Here is a 25,704-nt window from a genome sequence, read left to right on the forward strand (position 1 = left end):
CAGTCATCTACTGAGGGGCATCTGGGTTGGTTCCATATCTTCGGTATGGTAAATAATGCTGCGGTGAACACCAATGTTTACCACCACTTCTAAAAATGCAGTGCATTTACTACACACTTACATATAGAACAAATGACATCGGTCACAAAAATCACTTTTTGATTTTGTCTAAAATCTTAACCAAAGTATCCTTTTTATTATTTCTGTCCATTGTTTCAAACAAGACAATAGATGATTTTGTTGTTATGATGTCCCACATTAGATTTTAAAAATCCAACATGTAAAAAAAAATAAATAAAAAATAAAAAAAAATAAAAATCCAACATGTTATTTTCTTATCTTTGTTCTTATATATGTGAAACAATAAGAGTTAGTAAATGATTCCATAGCCAACCTTCTCTAATGCAGATTTGTTGAAATTATTCCCAGGAGTGGATATTTATAGGATTCAGGTGACCATTCTTTGTGAATAGGCAATTCTGTAGGGAAAGAAGGCATTTTATTAATCTGTAAAAATTATTATTGCTCAGATGTAATGAAGGATAATTCAAAAGCTTACAGCCCTTCTATTTCTATGGAATTACTTGGAAATAAGAATCTACTCCTGAGCCAGGCTGGGCTCCTGGCTTGCGCCTGTAATCCTAGCTACTCAGGAGGCTGATATCTGAGGATTAAGGTTCAAAACCAGCCCAGGCGCAAAAGGACTTAAGACTCTTATCTCCAGTTAACCCTAAGAAAACATGAAGTGGGGCTTGTCTCAGGGTAGGGCAGTAGCCTTGAGCTGAAGAGCACAGGTACAATGTCCAGGCCCAGGCCCAGGGATACAGTGGTAGCCTTGAGCTGAAGAGCTCAGGGACAGCACTGCAGGCTGAGTTCAAGCCCTATGTCCCACCAAAAAAAAGAAAAGAAGAAAGAATCTGCTCCTACATAACATAGGTGTGATATTTTAAGAGAATTTAAATTGATACTAATATTGGGTGTTGTTTTAATAGAATGACAATGCAGCTTAGTAAATACTGCAGGAAGTTGATTTCATGCTGAATTTAGAATGGAGGTTCAAGTATAAATTCTGATTTAATTAAGATGCTTCAGTTAGCCATTTTTCTAACCTCTAGGAAAAATTAAAGGAGATGGTATCCTTGTCTACCAGAATAAAGAAAGGTAGTTCATCTCTGTGCATGAGCCACTACTAGTCAAAAAGTATATCATTTACCCAGGCGCAATGGCTCATGCCTGCAATCCTAGCTGCTCAGGAGGCCGAGATCTGAGGATTGCAGTTCAAAGCCAGACCAGGCACTAAAGATCTTGAGACTCTTATCTCTAATTAACCACTAGAAAACTGGAAGTTTTCTGACTGACCAAAAATTAAGAACAAAAATACATCATTTAAATTAGAAATTATGCTGGGAAATCTTTTGTGAATACAAGTTTCTTTCCCAAACTCATACTTCCATGTCTGTCACAGGTTGGAAAATAGTGATTTTAGGAGGAACAGGAAAATAATATTTTGAGATAATAATGACCAGTGTTATTTAACCTTAAAAATAGAATTAACTTTTTTTACAATAGCAGTAAAATTAGTAGCACTTGACAGATGGGGCAAAAAAGGTTCGTATATTTAGTGAAATTATGGAAGCAAAATTCCAGGCCTAATGGTTCATGTTCTTTATCCATAAATGGGTAAATCCATTTGTCTTTTTTCTTATGATTTGTTAGGAGTGGTTTATTTAGTTTTATTTACTTTTTTTTTTTTTTTTTTTTGCCAGTCCTGGGCTTGAGCTCAGGGCCTGAGCACCGTCCTTGGACTTTCTCAAGGCTAGAGCTCTACCACTTGAGCCTCAGCACCACTTCCGGCTTTTTTCTATAAATGTGGTACCGAGGAATTGAACCCGGGTCTTCATGCATGCTAGGCAAGCACTTTAACCACAAGGCCAAACTCCCAGCCCTGTTTACTTATTTTTAAACAATCTAGTTGGGAATGATGGCTTATATACTTGTAGCCCTAGGTACAGGAGACCAAACTGTGAGCTTGAGGCAAGCCTGAACTACAAAATGAGTCCATCATTTTTTTAAAAAGATTTTGTACATAGTTTCTTTTCTTTACATGTTTACCTGTCAGATATAAACAGAATTTTATATGTAACATCCAGTAAAAGGATATTTGTTACAAAATTTTGTAGGATTTTTATTTTGCTACATTCTGTCATAATTTCTTATTCTTGTTATCTCTTAGGTAGTGGCTATTATTTTCAAAGTCTGATTCTTTTTTATCCTGCATTTTATCTGCATAGTGACTTAGATATTTTCAGTAATGCTGCATCAGTATAAAATGCTACTAAATGTAATTAGAATTTTACAAATTTCTCAGTTATCTCCTTTTCTATTTGAGTTTTTAAAAGAAAAGTATTTTTAGTAAAATATAACACATTCATATAAACCTCATTAATAGTTCATTGACTTATTACAAAGTGCAACCATGGAATCCATGGAATCACTATACTGTTAAAAAAAAAAAAAAAAAAAAAAAAAAAAAAAAGACCGTTTACCAGTATTCAAAGTCCTTCCTCATGCCCATTCCCAATCTCCCCCTTAAACTTAACCATTATCCTGATTTATACAAGGTTTTTTCTTATTTTTGGATTTTTTTTCTTACTTTTGGATTTTATGTAAGGTGTCAAAAGAGTAGGCATTCTTTTGTGCCTAGCTTCTTTTGCTCATATCATGTTTATAGGATTTTGTTCAGCTTAGTAACGTTTGTTTTCATTGCTTTACAATTGTCCTTCATCATATCATGATTTAGACTGTTTTTGGAGTCTTTGCCCTTTTGATATATTAAATAATTCTTCTCTTAACATTTTTATAGACATTTATATGATTTTCTATTCTTTGTAGAGCTGAATCATAGAGTGTATATATGTTCTCTTTTAGTGGATTATGCTTTCCAGATTTGTTGCAATAAATTATGTCCCAATCTTAGCATATGAGATTTCCTGTATGTATCATCACTTTGCCTTTTTTATATTTCCAACCATATTCACATATAGTGCTTTCTCATGAGATTTTAATGCCATTTTCTGTTTTCAAAATAATTCTAAATTAACTTTGCACATTCTTGGCCACTTTGAGACGGTCTTGTAATGTGCCTGTTTTGATGTATCACTTGGTGGGCTGTCATTTGTAAGATCAGTTATAAGCTTTGGATAAAGCTTTTGTTTTTTGCTAAAATTTTGCATAGGTGGAATGAATGGCTGAATTATGATATATACATTCCTGATCTTCCTCGTGCTGCTCGACTTTGCCTTTCTATTTGCTCTGTTAAAGGCCGAAAGGGTGCTAAAGAGGTAAAGTATTTCAGGAGGAATTTATCTTTTCTTCTAAGATCTTCTAATTATATCTCTGACTAGAATCGTCTCACAAAGGCAGTGTTATTTTTTCTTTATTTAAAAACAGATCAAATCTATTTTAAACCTTTGTTTGTTTTGTGGTGTTTTGGGGGCTTGGGCACTGAGCACTCAGGACCTGGGCACTGCCCCTTATCTTTTTTGCTCAAGTTTAATGCTTTACCACTCCTGTCACAGCTCCATATCTGACTTCTTAGTGATTAGTTGGAGATAAGTCCCATGGACTTTCTTGTCTGGGCTAGTTTTGAGCCACCATCCTCAGATCTCAACCTCCTGAGTAGTAGGATTTCACAATCGAGAAATGTGGTATTGGCTTTTTCTTTCCTTTGTTGCCTGCCTGCCTGGTTGGTTGCTCTCTACCACTTCAGTTATGCTTATTTTCTCACTTTATGCTGGTTATTAAAGATGGAGTCCTGAGGACTTTTTTGCCCTGTTGGCACCAACCTAATATTTTTTTAAAAAAATAGATAGGTTATGGGAGAATACTTTAATAAAGCTTCTGAAATTACTTTTTGATGAATATGTTCATGGTTCATATTTGCATAATTTATTACATAGAAAGAAGTGACTGCATAACTGACTTTCTCCAATATGTGTTGTTCCTCTTGATTACCACTTCTTATTTATCATTAAAGCGGCATGTAATTTCCCAAAAAGAGAAATAAAAAGTACTTAAATTTTGAAAGCAGACATGATTTTTGGTAGAGTTTTATATTTTTATGATCATGGGAACAGTTGTAAAAATTCTAGGGGAAAACTATGATTCTTACTCTTCTTGCTATTTATTTGAGAGTCTCAGACTTTTTCATTCCTGGCATTTGAGCCATATCTCCAGTTCTAATGTTCTGTTGGCTAAGTCAAGATAAAACCTTTGAGGATTTGTCTTCCTGAGCTAGCTTTGAACTTTGATTCTCAAATCTCAACCTCTAAATTATTGAAGTAAGCCTTTGGTGTCTGGCATAGGAAAATGCTTTGAAATACATTCTATAATTTAATCTGTAGAATAATGAAATTTTTCTTTGTTTTTTAAGGAGCACTGTCCATTGGCCTGGGGAAATATAAATTTGTTTGATTACACTGACACCCTTGTATCTGGAAAAATGGCTTTGAATCTTTGGCCAGTGCCTCATGGATTAGAAGATTTACTGAACCCTATTGGTGTTACTGGGTCAAATCCAAATAAAGTAAGTTTTTTTATTATAAATTATATAAAGTCTATTTTATGGTAGTGAAGCATAATATATGTATAATAACCTTTCTTCCATCTCTTAGGAAACTCCATGCTTGGAGTTGGAGTTTGATTGGTTCAGCAGTGTGGTGAAGTTTCCAGATATGTCAGTGATTGAAGAGCATGCCAATTGGTCTGTGTCTCGAGAAGCAGGGTTTAGTTACTCCCATGCAGGCCTGGTAAGGCAAATCACTTAGCCTCTTAAGTATCTGTAGACATGGGCACATAACCCTGTATAGAAAAGATTTCATGTACTTACAATAGCCTAGACACTACTGCAGTATAATGAGATTTTCAGTATACCAGTATTTTTCTTACAGTTCCATTTCTTCTTCATTTATGAAAATCCCTTCAATTGTCTTCATCAACATCTCTTTATTGAATGTCAAATATATAGAGAACTCCTGGATAAGCATTAAGTAATCAACTACAGAGGTCACTTGATTAAATTTTGATTAAATACAGACATTGAATTTCATTGTTAATATCATTATTAATAATGACAGATATAAAATTGATGTAAAAATGTAAGATTATAAATCATGACAAAATTATCAGTTGGTAAGAGGATTTTTTTATTGTTGTTAAATTAGTATCTCTCTCACTTTCAAAATGTATCACTTTTGCTTTAGCCTGGAAGTAGGACCAAGAAGTCCCAAAATATTTCAGTTCCCAGCCACAGTAATAGCAGCCTGGAATACGACAGTTAGGAGCTTTAATTACTTCCTAGTTCTATTCACAGTTAAGACGTGTACCAGTTGGTTTCATAAAGTAAATAATGTCTTTCCTGTATACATATAGTGTACATGATGTTTCCTTTTTGATCAGTTATAAATATAATAATTGGTACTTTATTATTTGAATTTTGTATTAAAATTTCACTTTATGAAATGAAAGTAAGAAAAATTATTTTTATAATAGAATAAGAGTTACTGTTCATTTCTAGTTACCATTAGTATTCATTGGAAACTTTTATAAATCTGAAATATGTATTGGAATCATATATACATACATATGCCCATGAAAAAAATACATGTATCATATATTTTCACCCTTCCTTATTCATTACTCTAAACATACTAAAGAAGACTAATATAATACAGATGTTTAGAAGATGGCTTGGGATAATATGATTGTGAAGTAAAACATCACTAACCCATAATCCTTCAGTTTTCTTATTTCATCATCTTGTATCGTGAGACATCTCTCTAGCAGAATAAAAAGTCTGTAAACACACTCTTTGTAGAGTTCCTTTGTTTGTGGTTTATGAGGCTTTCATTGTACAGATTTTTTTTGTTTTCTACCTATAAGTTGAAGAGCAGATATTTTTCAGCTACTGGATAAATCATTGTAGTCAGACAGGTAATTGAAGTCTAGACAGTATTTCTTAACATTTGCACTGTATTCTAGATGAAATAAATTTTTGTTGTAGGTTCTGTCCTATAGATTGAGGGATGTTTAGAAACATATTTGGGCTACACAACCACTATTATACCAGTGTGTCAAGTAAAGATACTTTTAGTTATTTCTTAAGATTCCTTGGAGATAGAGGGGGGCAAAATCACTTATATTATGAACAATTGCTGCACTTCCAATGATGATTGTCTTTTCAGGCTTTCCTTTGATATTTCTGTGGAAGCCTCCTTGAGACAAAAACTTCTAAATATTCTTCATGCCTGCAAAAATAGCACAGTGCAGACAATGCTAAGGTCTGCGGCTAGCTGGAACAGTAGCTAGACACCTCTGAACAATTGTAGTAGCATCAGCCTCTGAGTATGTATGACTGAGCATAGGGAAAGAAGGTAGTACCATGCTAGCCGTCCTCTTTTCTCAAAACACAAACTTCTTTCATCAGCATGTGATTGCGGCATTCTACTGATTACTGAGATGTGTATGAGCAAGGTATCTTTCACGTTGTCCCAGTGGAAAGATCTTGACTTCTTCAATGGCTTTTATTCTCTTCAGCGACTATTCCTTTCTTAACCCCAACTTTGGTTTTACACTAGCTATTCTGAATGTAAACTTTTAAGATCTTTCCAGTTTTCATTTTAAGCTTGGCTAAAAACAATAAGAACTATGCCACAATCTAAATAATGTTCTGCTTTGAAATTTGCACTACCAAATTAGTTGTTTCATTACTTTAAAATACACCTCATTCAGTCTTACATCATGAATAAAAGTGGAAATTTTTGATAGTATTTATTCAAAGGTTATCGAAAGGATGAGTGATGCAGAAATCTATAAACTTCTTGGTCATTGTGACATATTTACAAACATAAAGGTGGAAATGTTGGGACAGGAGTTAGGCCTAGTGGTAGAGTGCCTGCCTAGCATGCACAAAGCCCTGGGTTTGATTCTTTGGTACCACATATATAGATAAAGCTGGAAATGGTGCTGTGGTTCAAGTGGCACAGTGCCAGCCTTGAGCTGAAATTCTCAGGGACAGCACCAGGCCAAGAGTGCAAACCTCATTACCAAAAAAAAAAAAAAAAGATGGAAATGTTTTACAATTATTTAGGAAAACTAATCACCAAATGAAATCCATCAGTTTTGAAATGTGTTGCATTTTGACAGTATAATTTACAATTTATCAAAAAATGTATTTCAGGGCTGGGAGTTTGGTCTAGTGGTAGAGTACTTGCCTAGCGTGCCCGAAGACCTAGGTTCAAGTCCTTGGTACCACATACACAGAAAAAAGCTGGAAGTGGTACTGTGGCTCAAGTGAACACTAGCCTTCAGAAAGCCCAAGGAGAGTGCCAAGGTCCTGAGTTCAAGCCCAGTACTGGCCAAAAAAAAAAAAAAAAAAAGATGTATAATGAGGAAAATAGGGAAAAATGTTATTTTTAATTTTTCATGAAAATATCTAAAATTGTTACCATGTTTATTACTAGTCTTTCGTGAATTATTTTATATTAAAGTAGACAGAAAAATAAATAATATAGAAGTAGTTCAAGTTCCTTGGACCTAGATGACTTCTTTTCCTGGTAATGCAAGTGTTAGGTATTTATTATTTCATGCTTGGACTATTCTTGACTGATCTCTCTCTTCCCATAGAGCAGAATGATCTTTATAAAACATAAATTGAATCATGACATTTATCTTAAAGGATAATATTTCTCTTTAAATGTTTCTCTTTAAAAATAATTTCAACCTAACCTGCCAATTTTATATTTGTGAACTCTACTTCTCATGTCCCTTTTCCCTTCTTTATAAAGGATTGGGGTTTACAGACTTCTTTCTGCCCAAAGAAAATTTATTTATCTTGGCTTTTCATTTGATTTCCACTAGAATTGAAGTTTGGTGAATATAGGGTCATTACTATTATAGTCCCCACCCCACCCCCCAAAAAAGAGAAATACAAGACAACACACAAAGTGCACATTTTACAAATGCACTATAAGTACAATGTACACTGAAAATGTGGAGACCATATTTCTTCACATTAAATAAATTAAAGATATGTGAGTATATGAAAACCATCTATCATGAAGGTCTCTTTTTCATTTGTATCATTAGAAATGGCAAAACAATATACATTTCATAATATGTTGGTATTTATATCATGACTGCTCGTTGTCCAGTTAGTACATGGACATTTTCAGGGAACAAGCACATTACATGGAATTACCTAAAAAGTTATTTTGTTTTCTTTTTAGTTCCCCAACATTTAATATACAATGTTTTGTCTCTTGTTTTCTCTTCTCTTTGCTTTTTAATTTTAAGAGCTTTGCACCAATTACAAGGATGTGTTTAGAAAGGAATATAAGAGTTTGTTTATGCAGAAACTAACAGATTATTTAATAATATACTAGGAAGAGACCACATAAGAGAAAGGAGTAAGTAGTAGTAATTCACCACTGACTCCAGAGTTCTAATCTGATAATCTACCTACTTAACTCTGGTAATTGTTCTTCTAACCAAGAAAGTGACTAAATTTGTTCCACAACTACCATATCTTAGACCAATTCTTCTGTGAACTTTAAATGTAACATTTATAGAAATTAATTTTCTGTGCTTAGTAGATCACTTAAGATTTTAAGGGGCAAAAGAAAACCGTAGAAAAATAATACTTTGTTTTGTAGAGTAACAGATTAGCTAGAGATAATGAATTAAGAGAGAATGATAAAGAACAACTCCGAGCAATTTGTACACGGGATCCATTATCTGAAATCACTGAGCAAGAGAAAGATTTCCTTTGGAGCCATAGGTGAGTGTTAAAATGGTGATTCTCCTTTATTACAGAAGAGAATGACTGTAGTTAATGTTACCATATCTTTACCATTCCTAGGAATTAAGTGTAATTTTTATGTTTTCCCTTACTAACCTTGACTTTTATAGAATGCAGATATTGTCAGGCACTGGTGGTTCATACCTACCTACAATTCTAGCTTTCCAGGATGCTTAGTAGCTAGTAGATTGGAAGATCTGGGTTTAAAGCCGAAATTCTATGAGACTCATCTCCAATTAACCACTAAAAAGCAAGAAGTGAGATGCTGTGTCTCAAGGAATGAAATGTTTGCTTTGAGCAAAAAAGCTCAGGGGTAGAGTCCCAGCCCTTGAGCTCAAGTCCTAGTACCAGCACACATGCGCATGCGCACACACACACACATGTACACACATGTTTGGTTTTCTCTGTCTCTACACACACACACACACACACATACACATATCTATATCTGTCTATCTGGGTATAAATTATAGATGGATAAATAGATAAATATAGTTACATTTCCAGACAAACATGCTATATTTATCCATTGCACATTGAAAGCTTTTAGAAATCAAACTTAAGTTTTAGGTGTGCTCAGTACTTATTTTTCTACTGAATTGTGTTCTGTAGTCCCTGTGATCTTCTTTTGGTACAAGCAGTAAAACTCACACTTGATAGGCAAAAACTTGAGCAGCTCCCAAGTCCTTTTACTTTTAGTTTGTTTTTCAGATAGTATCTTGCCCTAAGTTTGCCTGGGACTGTCTTGCAAACTCTGTTGTCCAATTTTTACCTTCCAGATAGCTAGAACTAAAAGATGAAAGGTCTTGTCTAGCTTGTTTTTGAGATAAGAGTTCTGCTAATTTTTGCCTGAACTGGCCTCAAAAAACAGTTCTGGTGATGCTAAATTCTCTTTGAGATACTAAATACCTCTGATTACAGAAATTTACCAACATGCCCAGCTGGCTGTTTTTTGTTGTTGTGGTTGGTGGTGGTGGTTTGCTTTTTTAACTCTCTAAGAGTTTAACTTTACATTCAAGGAAAAAATTTAAAATTCTAGACCCGTTGTGTTATAATTGGTCCAAATAACAAATTTTGAGCATCTATTTTTTATTTTAGTCTTTTCTTACAATTACTTAAAATAATACCATAATTTATTTTCAGATTAGGCAGAGATGATCCTGGCTCTTACTAATGTTACTGGTACACTTAAAACAGTTGCTATGCATTTCTGCAGATAGTCAATTAAAAAAACATTTTTGTCCAGGAACCTTAGCAGTTAAAAATGGTGACTCTGTTCCAAACTCTGTAAGATGGTACAAAATGGTTAGTCTAAAAAGTTGTGTAATATGTATTCACAATTTTTCTTAAACATATGTGAAAATTAAACTTATTAAATACTTAACCTCAATTTTGATTTTTTTTCTTGCCATTTTTGACTAAGTAAATATGCAGATTATATATACTGGTATAGGCAGTAATTTCCTTGAATTTGAAGAGAGGTTAATAGTAACAAAATGTTTAGAACTTTTTTAAGATTGAGTAAAGAATTAGACACCTGAACCTTACACATAGCATAGAAAAACTTCTTTAAAATTGTGGTTTGTCTTTTCTAACAGACACTATTGTGTAACCATTCCTGAAATTCTACCCAAATTGCTTCTGTCAGTTAAATGGAATTCTAGAGATGAAGTAGCCCAGGTAAGTTCATGTTTGTGTTTATGAAACAACTGTTTTATACATTGATACGGCATCTAAATTATTTTCTCTCAGAAAATGTGCATAATTTTAAGAGATGAAATAGATTATTAATTATGGTAATACATGGAGAAAAATATCATCCAAATCATCTTCACAGTTAAAACTAATAGGAATTGACACTTTCAGCAAAATTTAAGTTTGTTTTTTAAGGCAATTTTAAAATTGGCAGCTAAGACAATGTTTTAAAGTTTATTTACAACTATCCTTAATTTTAATTATAATTTATTATTTTTCTCCAAACACAGATGTACTGCTTAGTAAAAGATTGGCCTCCAATCAAACCAGAACAGGCTATGGAGCTTTTGGACTGTAATTATCCAGATCCTATGGTTCGAGCTTTTGCTGTTCGGTGCTTAGAAAAATATTTAACAGATGATAAACTTTCTCAGTACTTAATTCAGCTAGTGCAGGTAAGATAATAAGTAATGCTTTATCCCAAGTCCATGCAACTTTCAAAGCTTAATAAACTAACTAGTTATAACTACTTTTATATTGTAAATTTTGTCATCTTTTTCTTAACTTCTCAAGATTTTTTTCTTGAATTCTTGAAATGCAGAAATGAACCCTGATTCATTTGAGGGATTTTGTTGTTGTTGTTCTTTTTCCCTTATAGAGAACTCAAGTAGTATAATTCTTCAGAAAGACTAGGTTCAAGCCCCACAAATAAGTACCAGGAAATAGGTGTTTCATCTTCTTCTTGAACTCTGGGCCTGGGCATTGTCCCTGGGGTCTTCAGCTCAAGGCTCCTGTCCTAACCCATGGAGCCACAACCCCACTTGCTATTTTCTAGTGATTAATTGAAGATAAGAGTCTCATGTTCTTTAGTGCCCAGGCTGGCTTTGAATCGAGATCCTCAAATCTCAGCCTCCTGAATAGCTAGGATTACAGGTGTGAGCCACCCTCCTAAATAGGTAGGATTACAGATGTGAGCCACAGCACCTGGCCTGGGTTTTTCTTTTTTTTTTTTTTGCCAGTCCTGGGCTTGAGCTCAGGGCCTGAGCACTGTCCTTGGACTTTCTCAAGGCTAGAGCTCTACCACTTGAGCTTCAGCACCACTTCCAGCTTTTTTCTGTGTATGTGGTACCGAGGAATCGAACCTGGGTCTTCGTGCATGCTAGGCAAGCACTTTAACCACTAGGCCAGACTCCCCGCCCCTAGGTTTTTCTTCTTAAGGGGTTTTTCCTCTCTAAAAGGGTTACAATTCTAAGTGCCATGTTAAGAGTACAGTGCTTCTTGGTCAATATTACCCCCTCATTCTTTCTCATTATCCCCCTCTTATCCCTATCCTAAAGATAGATAATTGTTTTTGTGTGTATATATATGCAAATATGTATATATATGCAAATATATATATATATTTTTTTGCCAGTCCTGGGGCTTAAACTCAGGGCCTGAACACTGTCCTTGGGCTTTCTCAAGACTAGAGCTCTACCACTTGAGCCAAGCATCACTTCCAGCATGTTCTGTGTCTGTGGTACTGAGGAATGGAACCCTGGTCTTTTTGCATGCTAGGCAAGCACTCTACCACTAGACCAAACTCCTGGCTTCGACATTATAATTTTTTGAGATTTTTGAGTATGCTGCCCAGGCTAGTCTGGATCACTTATGGACTCAAGTGATCCTTCTGCCTCAGCCTCCAGATTAGCAGGGAATACCAGCACATACCACCATGCCTGGCTTGTCATAAATTCTGACATATAATCATGCCTTGTTTACAAAACATTCCTTGACTAGAATTTTGAAATAAAATTTTGAAAAGAATCTTTGTAATCAGTTAAGCTAATTAATTGTAAGGAAAGTCTTATTAAAATTTTAGAGTATATTACATTTTTGTTTTGATTTGATGACTATATTTTTTGGGGGGGAAGGTAGAGAAGGAAAGAAGTAGGTTTGAAGTGTTATGTTAGAGTCCCATTCTGCTTTTATCAAGATGCTCTTCAAGAAAGATTAAAAAGGGATGGATAGGATGATTTATCAGAAGAAAATGAAAGCTCACACAATTTATCTTAAAACTTAAATAATGCCTCTAATACCCAGTACACACAGAGACAGAAGGATTACAAGTGTTGAGGCTGGGCTCAGCTACATGATGAGTTCAAGGCCAGCCTGGGTATTTGGTGGCTCTGTAGCCTGGTATGGTGGATAGGATGCTGAAATAGGACGAGAGAAGACTGGAGGTTCCTCTCCAATACCACAATCATGACCTGAATAAGCCCCAACAATCTGACTGTGGATGTTTCCATTCATGTAGATAAGGAAGATATATTTTTTCCATTTGCATCAACATGTTTTCCTGTTTTAATAGTCATTGAACTAGTAGGCTTAACGAAACAGATAGGGGGATTATATGGATATGTGTCCAGCAGCCATAGGCATATTGGGATATTATATGTATTACCTCTGTAAGACTCAGGAATTGTTCCAGTGAGGTTCATTAGTTCTCTGGAACTGCCATCATTAAAAACATATGAATTGTCCCTTGGTTATCTCATATTGTTACACTATCTCACTTTGTTACCTGATATATCGGATATATTTGTATTTGGTTATCTGAAATTGGATAGGGAACAGGGGAAAACAAGATGAGGGGTGGGGGAGGGGGGAAGGGAAATGGGGACCATGACATGTGAAAGGGTATCAATGTGTGGGAATTAAGGCACCATTTATCTGGCAAATATCATGTAACCCTTCTATTAATTACAATAAAAAATATATTAAAAAAAACATATGAATCCAACACAGGTTTGAGATCTTTGTATAGAGTAATAACATTGACAGTCTCTTGTACAGTTAGGTCTCTGTATTTGTACTTGGACACCATTTTCTTTGAGCTGGCTCTCTGACACGGCCATGATGGCCTCCTCAATAACTCCCATCCCCACAGGCAAAGGGTCAACTGCTGCAGGGCTGTCCCAGGCCGCCCAGACAATCGCCAGTCCAGTAGCCTGCCCCCTACCCCCACACCTCTCACAACAGGAAGTCAGCTGATGACTACATTTTTAAAGTTTTACTAACCACAGAAAGACAATATACCTTGGTTTAAATGGGCTTATTTTTACAGTATAGCTCTCCTCTTAGACTTCTTTTATGTTTCCTATTATTTTGTAATCTCGTGCTTCTTTGTCTTTTTCTCATTTGTAAACTTTTTGAGTGTAGGTATCTTTTTGTTTCATCTGTTTATTTTCATTTGTTTTTATTCCTTTTAATTATCTAGGTTCTAAAATATGAACAATATTTGGACAATCTGCTTGTAAGATTTTTGCTCAAGAAAGCATTGACAAATCAAAGGATTGGACACTTCTTCTTTTGGCATTTAAAGTAAGTCAAATTATTTCCCCACCAAATTCTTAATATACGCATAAAGCTGAGTTATTTATGTACTCTGTTTTTGTTTGACTGAAATGATTTTCCATACTGTGCTACTGATGAGCTCTTAAACTTTCTTTCTTTAAAATTAAGTAAACAGTGAAAGTCAGAGCCTCATTTTATACATGAAGAAAGCTGCATCCCCTCCACCCCCACCCCGCTCCGGCCCATGTGGCTCTAGGCATTATCCCTGAGCTCTTCAGCTCAAGGCTACAGCCGTACTCTCGAGCCAGAGTACCACTTCTGGTTTTCTAGTGGTTGATTGAAGGTAAGAGTCTATGGACTTTAGCGCCTAAGCTGGCTCAGCCTCCTGAGTAACTAGGATTATAGGCATGAGCCACTGTGCGTACATAATAGCCCAGAATAAATGAAAAATCTTCCCTTTGGATAATACTAGCAAAATCTTCTTACTAGACCAGCTAATTAAGATGCTTCAGAATTTGATATGTCTTCTGGCATTTTATGTAAGAGATCCTAAACCATATACTTGTTAATAAATTTAGAAAAGCATTTATGTGTAACATTTTCTTAATGCTAAAAATTAAGAAATAGCCAGGTGTGGCGGTTCATGTCTGTAATCCTAGCTACTCAGGAACCTGAGATCTGAGGATCAAGGTTCAAAGCCAGCCCCAGCACAAAAGGACTTGAAACTCTTACCTCCAGTCAACCTCTAGAAAACAGGAAGTGGGGCTTGACTTAAGGGTAGAGTGGTAGTCTTGAGCTGAAGAGCTCAGGGACAATGCCCAGGTACAGAAGTAGGGTGGTAGCCTTGAGCTGAAGAGCTCAGGGACAGTGCCCAGGCCAAGTTCAAGCTCCATGGCCTCCCCCCACACACACACACACAAATAAGAAATAGGACCTAGCAGGTTTAAAATAAATTTAGAAACTGTATAGAGAAATGTGAATATATGAGGCAGAGAAATCATATATTTGCTGAGTTCTTTGTTCACTCATTTTCTGTTTTGTGTTGAGAAAATAAGAAAACAAACCCTAGTTATTTAATACATTTTAATATTCATAAACTACTTGAAACTCTTAACCTTACTCTATTGTTTTAGATCTGAAATGCACAACAAAACAGTTAGTCAGAGGTTTGGCTTACTTTTGGAATCCTATTGTCGTGCCTGTGGGATGTATTTGAAGCACCTGAATAGGCAGGTCGAAGCTATGGAAAAACTCATTAACTTAACTGACATTCTCAAACAGGAGAAGAAGGATGAAACACAAAAGGTATGTAATTCTTTAGTTGTTTTTGAAACTTTTATTTTAAAGAAAATTTCATTAAAATATTTTATTAGCAGAATATTTACATTTTAAAGATCTTATTTAGCCATAGTGAATGTTACAGGTTTAAAAAGCATTATGGAATAACCATACACAAGATGAACACAGTGTAAATTGTACAATACTTTATGTACAATTTTTAAAATAATACAGTTTTTAAAATAATATAACTGGAAACAAAAAATATGCACTTAGGAAAGATTCACATCAGTAATTATATCAAGCTCTCTTCTAGGGTCCTGAAATTTAGGACAAACATTAGCTCTGTGAAAAGTATTTCTGTGACAGTTCTGAAAGGCCAATATATATTTATCTACATGTAGATACCACATTAACATTTTCAATACTATTTAATTTGTAGATTATGTATTCAAGCCTTAAGGTTCTTAGGATTATGCAAACACTAAAAGAATATGGTCTGTATCTAAAACACTTCCTATAGTGTGACAAGAGTTGAATAGAAGTCTAGTGGATATATACATCCTGATCCTTCCAATTCAGCAGCTTAAGATTTGGATCCAAGTTCCAGTGCCAAAAAAACACTTATGTAAATAATGTGGATTTATGTTAGAAGCATTGTTTAGGCCCTTAAGGTTAACGTTCCTCACTGCAAAATGTGATTGATGTTTTCATCATGAGGTTGTAAAAACTAAATTATACAAACCATATAAAATGCCTACCGTAGTCTATAATTAAATTAAGAGAAATGCTTAATATTTATATGTACTTACTTTCCTTTGTTTATACAGTGGTAAGTAAATTTATTATTAAGGGGTATCTCTGAAAGTGTGTGGAATGAAGTGAGTTTTTACATTTTTAAGTTTAAATAAATTCATAGTCATTCAATAAGATATTCTACATTAATTTTCAGTGTAGCTTAGTGTAATTAATTTATATGAAATGGGAAGTATTTTTTTGTTGTTCTGGTTTTTTTGTTAGTCATGCGGCTTGAACTCAAGGCCTGGGTACTCTCCGTGAGCTCTTTTTGCTTAAGAGCTGGTGCTGTGCCACTTTGAGTCACAGTGCCACTCACTTCCTGTTTCTGGTGGTTAATTGGAGATCAGAGTCTCAAGACTTCGCTGCCTGGTCAGGTTTTGAACAGTATCCTCAGATCTCAGCCTCCTGCATTGCTGGGACTACAAGCATGAGCCACCAGCTACTAGCCCCACAAAGGTTTTTATGACCTGTTATTACTACCAGTTCTTTCCTACAGTGAAAAATAGGATCCTCATTTCTAATGAAATGGGGAATTATCAAATGGCAGAAAATACAAATTAGTGTGGCTGAATGGATTTCCTGAGACATCTTTATTAATATTACCGAAAGGAAAAAAATAACTTAAAAATTTCTGTGTTAACTTAGGGAAAGTCATTCTCTTAGTTAAATGGTATGTACTATGTGATTGAATTGGGTTTATAAAATTATAGTAGGAAAGCTCTCGATTAGTAGAGAGAGTGGAAAAAGCAAGTTGTTTTTTATTGTAGAATTAGTACCAAGCAGAAACAAATTATAATTTCACAATTATTGTGAAATATTTAAAAAGTATTAGGTATGCATATGTAATAAAGACATTTATTTTGTACTTATGTTTTCCTCTCACAGTTGTTGAAACTAATTTAACAATGGTTAAATTAGTAATACATGAAATTCATTATTCTGCTATTCCAATATGAAAGCAGTCAATAGGTGAAAAATAGGCATGGCTAAATTCTACTGTAACTTGATTTACAGAAACTAGTAATTAAGCTACAGGTCATGCTTAACCAATTGCCTTTACCTCTGTCACCAGCAGAACTCATCTTTCCACAGGAGGGTAGTAAGTGCTTGCCTCTCTCCTAAACATACTATTTTGTGTCATAGAAACCCTATTCACTTCACTAGAATGCAACCAGTTGAGGGTATGAATTCAAATCTGAATTCTTAATGTGTGTATTCATGAAATTTAAGGAATTTTGATCATGATTTTATTTTTTAAAAAATCAGGTACAGATGAAGTTTTTAGTTGAACAAATGAGGCAACCAGATTTCATGGATGCTCTGCAGGGCTTTCTATCTCCACTAAATCCTGCTCATCAACTAGGAAACCTCAGGTAAAGTTCTTACTTAGTAATTTTAGTAATATAAGTACATTTTCTGGGCAGAGTCTTGATAAAGTCAAAATGTACCATATGTAATTAGAATGCTTAATTATACATGCTTCCTTCTTCCATTCTTCTACCTTGCAAAACAGAAATAGTAAAGTTGTCAGTCTGATCTACAATTGGCTTTTACTACTTAAGTAATACAGTTTGAAACCTATGGACAAAATATCTGGTATTCTATGTAAGAAAGGGAATATGTCTGTAAAACTAATGATGTGTTGAAATTCATAGTTACATATGCATTTCTAGCATTAATATTTTTAGAAAGTAATATACATAAAAATGAGGAAGTTAAGTATTTTTGTAAAACTTGCAAAAACTTATACATATTTTAAAATAAATTTGAGACTAAAAAGTATAACTAGGGTAAAATGTTTAGTAAAGGTTTTTAACGGTTTTAAAGGCTTGAAGAGTGTCGAATTATGTCCTCTGCAAAAAGGCCACTGTGGTTGAACTGGGAGAATCCAGATATCATGTCAGAGTTACTCTTTCAAAACAATGAGATCATCTTTAAAAATGGAGATGGTAAGGAAAATATTTTAAGCTTATGATGCATGAATTTTGCTTTATTTTTATAAACAAGATATTCAAGTACCCTGAAAACAATTGAAAACTATTTGAGGATTGCACATGTGACAAAATCTAGACTATTAAACAAGTACTGTTTTTCCTGTATTTTATTAGTTCCAGTTAGCTGTTTCATTTTGACATACTCATGTATGTATACAATGTGCCTGATTTTACTCATCTCCTCCATCAGTTTCCCTCATCCTCACCCCTAAGGGGGTGTCTTCAACTTTGCAATGTACATATGAAGGAAGTCAAGAAATTCACAACTTTGAAATACACTACTTTGTGTGTGCAATTATAATTTCTTAACTGAGGCTACTAGGAAAATAGAAAATACATACTGAGGCTTTTCCTCAGTTTTTCTTATCCTCTTAAAGGTGGGTTTTCCTTGTCAGGAATCTTAAGAACTACTGAGATCACCTGGAGATTGATCCCTACAGTCCTAAACCCAGTACTTCTTTTCGGTAACTAGCCATTGTAGGATAGTAAAACTTTACCCTTGTTACTTAGATGTCTGCAAATTAAAGTTGACTTATGATAAATTGGCAAAGAAAAAAAAAACAAGCATTTAAATATATATGCATATATATATGTGTATATGTGCATGAGAGTCTCAAAAATGTGAAACTGGGAGCTGGAGTTTGTCCTAGTGGTAGAGTGCCTGCCTGCATGCACAAAGTTCAATTCCTTGGTACCACATACATAGAAAAAATGGTGCTGTGGCTCACTTGGTAGAGCTCTAGCCTTGAGAAAGCCCAAGGATAGTGCTCAGGCCCTGAGTTCAAGTCCCAGGACTGGCAAAAAATAATAAAAGAAAAAGAAAATGTGAAACTTGGGGCCGGGAGTTTGGCCTAGTGGTTAAAGTGCTTGCCTAGCATGCATGAAGACCCGGGTTCGATTCCTCGGTACCACATACATAGAAAAAAGCCGGAAGTGGTGCTGAGGCTCAAGTGGTAGAGCTCTAGCCTTGAGAAAGTCCAAGGACAGTGCTCAGGCCCTGAGCTCAAGCCCAGGACTGGCAAAAAAAAAAAGAAAAGAAAAGAAAAAAAATGTGAAACTTGAAATGCAATTGATGATTAAATCACAGAAAAATGTAGAAGCTTTGGATGACAGATATGGTGGCACAGTTAAAGGGGGATGAAGAGTTCAAAGATCATGAAAATTATCTTGATACTCATTTCAGTAACAATTCTCTTATATAATAAATGTTATCTGAAAGCAGTCCTCATATGGCCATATAGGATTAGGCTAAGTGAAATGAATTCTAAAATATGGAAACAAGAGGTTTAACTTTGTGATTGTTGTTCTTAATGTACTATGTGAAGGTTACTTCTTTTCTGTTTGTTTTTTTCTTTTTCTCCTTGTGGTTTATCTCATGTTGTTACTGTGTATGACTTTGGTACCTGGTGTTTTATCTATACATCTATTTGTTTATTTGAAATATGGAAAAAAAGGGAAAAACAAGATGATTGTGACAGGGTGGAGGGGATGAGAATTGAGAGAAAAGCCTGGAAGAAGTATTAATGTTCAGGAAGTAATATACCTACTACCTGATGAACGTAACTCCTGTGTACATCACCCCAACAATAAAATACAATAGTTATTTTTAAAAAATTAAAAAGCTAAATAAATAAAAATGTTGGTGTTTGTCTGAGCTTAGGATCAACCTGCATTAATTCTCTGGTTGAGGGGAATTTGTTCAACCTATTTAGAATAAGAAGTACTCAAAGTACTTTCTATTATTTACTTAATTATGATTTCTGTGGGTAATATCAGCATTCATTCATTCCATAAATACTGTTTAGCCCTGGGATTCTAGCAGTTAAGAAATATATTCTCTACCCTTCTTGCAGCTTATACTCTAACTGGACAGAGTTTAAACAACTGGTTGTAAAAGTAATCATTTATTTTGTACACATTATTGAATTTTAGATTTACGACAAGATATGCTAACACTTCAGATTATTCGCATTATGGAAAATATTTGGCAAAATCAGGGTCTTGATCTTAGGTAAGTAATAAAATAACCTGTACTTTGAAAGATATTTTCATAAATAAATTACTATTAAATATCAATTACAGAGCATTTTGAGATATGTAAAGAATTATATGGAGAAGTAAATAAGCAGGAGTTGATTACACTGTGATACTTGGAATTGCCTACTTACTTGTCTTAGACTAGTTAGTATGATTTTAACTAAATAAGAAGAGCTACCTCTGCTAAGTACCCCAAAATTTCATTAGGAATAGGACTTAGAAGATAGAGAAGGCCCATTTTTTTTATTCCATCATTACAGTCTCTATATTCAGAAGGCTAAAGCAAGGGACACCATGAATTGAGGCTATACAGAAAGATCCTGTCTCAAAAAAAAAAAATAGACAAAGTTTAAAAGTAAGTTTTATACTCTATAGACATAATGTTTTATTACATCGATTAATATGTATCTATGACATACAAATCCCTCAGCTTAATTTTAATTATGTTCTAAAATCTATGTGCCAGTGATTGTATATAGAAATTCCCTTCTTGAATACTTGTTTGTTAAACATGACATTTTGAAATATGATGTAAAAATCAGTGTTAATCTTAAAAAATAAAAAAGGAAGTTTTATGATAGCACTTTTCTAGGTTAAAGCTTTTTTTGGTAAGCAAAATTTATGGAATCAACTAGCTTTATTCCTCCAGTCTTGTCCATTTTTTTAGTTATCAGAAGTATCACCAAGTTTTGTAAAATGCCTCATGTTCTAATTGTTATTGCTTCTAATAGGTTTTTTCCCACTGACTTCTATCTTTGCAAATTCAAAACATATCTCAGTAAAAGCCACTTTTATAATGTACGTTTGACTGTAGGTGGGCATGACTCAAGTCAGTTTATAGCAACAAGGTAGTTTATGTAGAAATAACAAATTATACAAGACAAAGACTTATTTATATGCCTCTTATAAATTGAGTTGTATATATACATACACAAATGCATATATTACATATGTAACATGCATATATATATACACATACAGTTACTATTAGTGAGTATTCTTTTGTGATAAAATAGACACATCTGCTAAGATAAAAAATTAAGTGATCCACTTCAAATTATTACCACTTGTTATTCTCTGATACTTTCCAAAGATATTAATTAATGGCCTTTGAATTATGTTTACTTTTTGTCATGAGATAGCCACTCTCATTCCCGGAGAAATAGAGTATAAAGGAGATTTCAGAACTAGAAACAATGATTTAAATAACCCCGTTTCTTACAATACTTAATTGTAAATTAGTAGCTCTACAGAAGGCATCTAAGGTTAAATTCAGTTCATTGGAAATATTAAGAGATGTTTCTAAATAATTTTTGTGTAAGTTTAAACTTTTTAAGTTTGATTTTAAATAAAATTATATTAACATAAAAATAATGACATTTTTATACTTGGAAAAATAGAATTAGAGTTAGGTTTATTATAATTCTCATTTTTGTATACCAAGAATTATAAGACAATTTAACTTTTCAGGAGTAGGTCATGTTCAGCCTGCCCACTCTATATCAGACACAGTCATTGGGTCTTATTCTGTGAAGACAACAGCCCATGAAGCACAAAATTTAAAAATCCAGGAACTTTTTCCATAGCAAAATTCTGTAAATCTAGGCCCTTAAATGATGTTATAAATATTCAAATGAAGTATTCATCCTTCCTGCCTGCTCAATGACAATAAAATAAAAATAAATAAATTTTAAAAGACAGAATGAGCTAGAGTACAACCCTAAGAAATTGGTGTATTTATCAGGGCCGAGAGGGATTTTATAGCATTAATAGTCAAAGAAAGGAAATATCCACGCACAATTTGATAAGTACTTCAATAATTTTAGAAAACAAGGACTGAAAACATCTATAAACTTAATAAAAAGTTAAAAATAGGCCACAGAGAATTAATGTGGGAAAATATAAAAGGAACTTAAGGAGAAAAGGAAAAATAGAAGGACTGGAAAGTTGATTATGAAAACTAGTTGAAGGAAAACTATACTTTGAGCATTTAATGTGCCAATTTAAATAATCATGGCTCACCCTGGCCTCTTATATAATAATAGTCTTTTTTTGTAAATTTTTTTTTAAGTACCAGTCCTTGAACTTGAACTCAGTACCTGGGCACTTTACCACTTTAGCCACTGCTCCACTTTTGATAATTAATTGTAGATAAGAGTCTCACAAACATTCCTGCCTGGGCTGGCTAGAAAGGGTGAACCTCAGATCTCAATAGTTAGGTAATGATGTGAGCCCCTAATGCTTAACCCCCCCCATTCATCACTCTGATTAAACAGGAAGTTAGCTGAAGTACTTAATGCCCCTCAAATAATGGTTATTTCAAGAGAAAAACGTATGGTTTACTTGTAGGCAGAAATAGCTTCTTTTTGCATGAAGTACCATTTTTATTAAAACACAAGCACATCCAAAGTCTATAATCAACCACAGGGAATAGTGAACATTTCTAACTCCAATGCCCAGTAGGTTAAGGCCTGCCTACTCAAAGCAAAAACCTAATAGGCAAGCTGTGATTTTTCAGACATGAGTATTTGCCAGATTTTCTTAAAAATGAATAATATATGGTTGTCTTTAAAATCAAACAGTGACAGTTTGTTATCAACAATAAAATTTGAGATTCTGAGGAAAAATTAGTACAAATTTTGGCAATTACTGGGCTATAAACTGGAGGCCTCGTACTTGCTAGGCAACAGCTCTGCCTTTTGAGCCATGCTTCTAATAAGTAAAATTAAAATTCTGAAAACCTTATATCCATCACTGAACTTAATTGTGTTCTCAAGCTTAAGGACTTTTCTGATGAGATTAATAGTAATATTAAGAGTTGGAGGGGTTTTTTAATGTAGATAATCTTTTTAAGTGTCAACATTTAGAAGATTTAAGCAACTCAGTTACTCTTTTAAGTAATCAAGGCAATATCTCATAAAAGCCTGTGCAGGTAAACTTCTCAAAGGCAAAACGAGGAATTCAGTTTGAATTTAACAGTGTGAAAAGTTTATTGACATGCTTTCACATTTCATATGGCAACTTGAATAATTATCTCCTGTCAAGTAATATTATTAAAGAAAAATGTTTATAATTATCTGGAAAGGCCATTATGATACACATTTTTTTAAACACCTAGCCGTATGAGGTGAGATTTTCTTCATGTATTTCATTTAACATTATGGATAGATTGCTTTCAGGAACATTTATGCAAATCCAACTAGCTAGTGGCTAAGATCTGAGGATCCAGGTTCAAAGCTAGCTGGGAAGGAAGAGTGAGGGGGGAGGTGGAGGGAAAGGTTCGTCAGATTTTTATCTCCAATTAATAACCAGAAAATGGGAAGTGGCACTGTGGCTCAAAGTGGTGGTCGAATGCTAACCTTGAGTAAAATAGCTTGGGCCCTGAATTCAAACCCCACAACTGACAAATTGAATTGATAAATAGAAAACTTATATTTTGGCCTATGAAAATATTTTCTACCCCCCAGTATATATTACCCCAACAATAAAAGAAAAGAAAAGAAAATATTTTCACCTTTAAAATTCAAGGTTTTAATTGTAAATTGTATTGCTCCTTTTTCAGAATGTTACCATATGGTTGTCTGTCAATTGGTGACTGTGTGGGCCTTATTGAAGTGGTGAGAAATTCTCATACCATCATGCAAATTCAGTGCAAAGGTGGCCTTAAAGGTGCCCTGCAGTTCAACAGCCACACACTACATCAGTGGCTCAAAGATAAAAACAAAGGAGAAATGTGAGTTTGCTTCTTATATCCAAGTTTTTGTTATGTGAGTCTGTTAGTGGTTGAGTATGTATATATTCCTCTGAGCTAGAACACACACAACAACTAAATTTATTTCAGAAAAAATATGCTCAACTTTTAAGATGTTTTGAGGTCAGAATTGCTTATATTTTGATAAATCTTGTGCATTCACCTTGTATATATAGCAAGTGTTCTCATGACTTTAAAGACAATTGTACATTCAATATTTACTTTAGAAGTCTATGTTAACAAAAAATGATTAGGAGAAAAAGCAGACTTTAATTCTATGTATTTTTCTATATGTATTTTCATTATTATCAGAATTGTTTTTGGTCAAAGAATTTATAGAATTTTCTTAGAAACCCTCAAAAACTTCAGAATTTCAAAATTCTTCAAGTATAATTACTTATCCTCATGTCACTGAGGAACTTCAGCCATATTCTGGCCTAGATCACTTTGTATTTCTACACTCTTTATGAGGTGTTTATTTAATTATTTATTTATTTATTTTTAGATATGATGCAGCCATTGACTTGTTTACACGTTCATGTGCTGGATATTGTGTTGCTACTTTCATCCTGGGAATTGGTGATCGCCACAATAGTAACATTATGGTGAAAGATGATGGACAAGTAATGCCTCTTCCTCTTAAAAGTTTTATAGTGCTTTAAATGTATGGATTTTAGATATTCTGTGTTTCCATATGTCAAAATATATAACATGATTTCTTATTTTTGAAAGCTATTTCATATAGATTTTGGACACTTTTTGGATCACAAGAAGAAAAAATTTGGTTATAAGCGAGAGCGTGTACCATTTGTTTTGACACAAGATTTCTTGATAGTGATTAGTAAAGGAGCCCAAGAATGCACAAAGACCAGAGAATTTGAGAGGTAAGCTTAAGAAATCAAGAACATAAAGCTGGACACCAGGGCTCACACCTGCAATCCTACTCAGGAGACTGAGATCTGAGGATCAGGGTTCAAGGTCAGCCCAGGCAGGAAACTCCTTAAGACTCTTTTCTCTAATGAACTACTCAAAAAAAGCCAGAAATGGTGCTGTGGCTCAAGTGGTAGAGTGCTCCTCTTGAGCAAAAGAAGCTTAGAAACAGCACCCAGGTCCAGAGTTCAAGCCCTAACACTGACAAAAAGAAATCAAGAACATAAAATTAAAAACAAATTCTTAATGGGTACTGGTGGCTTACTCCTGTAATCCTAGCTACTCAGGAGGATGAGATCTGAGGATAATGGTTCAAAGCCAGCCCAGGCAAGAAAGTCCATGAGATTCTTACCTCCAACTAACCACCAGAAAACCAGACTGTGGCATTATAGCTGAACTAGTAGAGCATTAACCTTGAGCTGAAGAGCACACAGACCCAGAATTCAAACCCTACAGCCTATGAAACAAACCCACAAACAAAAAAAGAATAGGAATGAAGATTGATTTCATTTATTGAGACAATTATAATCTAAAAATAAAGAAATTCTTAAAATTTATTGTCGGGGTTTTTAGTCCTTCTTAGGAGAACAAGCCCCGACTAAGACTAGGCTGAGAAAGGTTAGGTCCCACTGGCAGCCCACACCCAGCCCTCCCTTACCGGAGGACAGACAGACACGCCAGGGAGACTGTCATAGCAGACACTCGTTTATTGGGAAAGTACAAAGGGCTAAAATAGGATGCAGGAGTCTATCAGCATAGAGGTGGGCAGGGCAGGGGGAGGTAGATGCTGTCCGAGTGGGCGGCAGAGCCAATCCCAGGGTTCGAGGTAGTCTTATTTGACATCACAAACCACAGCCAAACCTCCCAACGAGGTGACAGGCGGGTAGGACATTAAGACCAGGAAGTGAGCCCGTTTTCCTAATGTGACATGCCCCACAATTTATCACAGAAAAGTTTTATTTGCTGCTGTTTAAGTAATTAAATTCCTTGTCCTCCAAACTGCGAGTAATGTAAAATGGTTGAAACTT

General features: G+C 34.5%; 1 protein-coding gene across 4 annotated transcripts in view; it reads left to right on the plus strand.

Annotated features, from left to right (window-relative positions):
- The window catches only part of Pik3ca (phosphatidylinositol-4,5-bisphosphate 3-kinase catalytic subunit alpha), a 95,318-nt gene that overhangs the window by 62,255 nt on the left and 7,359 nt on the right, over window positions 1-25,704 (plus strand). For 3 of the 4 annotated variants that reach the window (XM_090342442.1, XM_090342450.1, XM_090342443.1), the window contains 14 exons: window positions 3,236-3,341; window positions 4,433-4,585; window positions 4,674-4,808; window positions 8,712-8,836; window positions 10,456-10,537; window positions 10,843-11,007; window positions 13,812-13,915; window positions 15,022-15,193; window positions 17,231-17,337; window positions 17,792-17,913; window positions 19,891-19,969; window positions 23,558-23,728; window positions 24,252-24,369; window positions 24,479-24,630. In XM_090342442.1, coding sequence (XP_090198568.1) covers window positions 3,236-3,341; window positions 4,433-4,585; window positions 4,674-4,808; window positions 8,712-8,836; window positions 10,456-10,537; window positions 10,843-11,007; window positions 13,812-13,915; window positions 15,022-15,193; window positions 17,231-17,337; window positions 17,792-17,913; window positions 19,891-19,969; window positions 23,558-23,728; window positions 24,252-24,369; window positions 24,479-24,630 — 1,791 coding nt within the window. The remainder of the gene's footprint in view (window positions 1-3,235; window positions 3,342-4,432; window positions 4,586-4,673; window positions 4,809-8,711; window positions 8,837-10,455; window positions 10,538-10,842; window positions 11,008-13,811; window positions 13,916-15,021; window positions 15,194-17,230; window positions 17,338-17,791; window positions 17,914-19,890; window positions 19,970-23,557; window positions 23,729-24,251; window positions 24,370-24,478; window positions 24,631-25,704) is intronic. The other variant, XM_090342446.1, reaches the window with a different exon arrangement.

Source organism: Megascapheus bottae, chromosome 1 (assembly GCF_031878675.1).
Source record: "Megascapheus bottae isolate mThoBot1 chromosome 1, mThoBot2.hap1, whole genome shotgun sequence".
NCBI classification, from domain to species: Eukaryota; Metazoa; Chordata; class Mammalia; order Rodentia; family Geomyidae; genus Megascapheus; species Megascapheus bottae.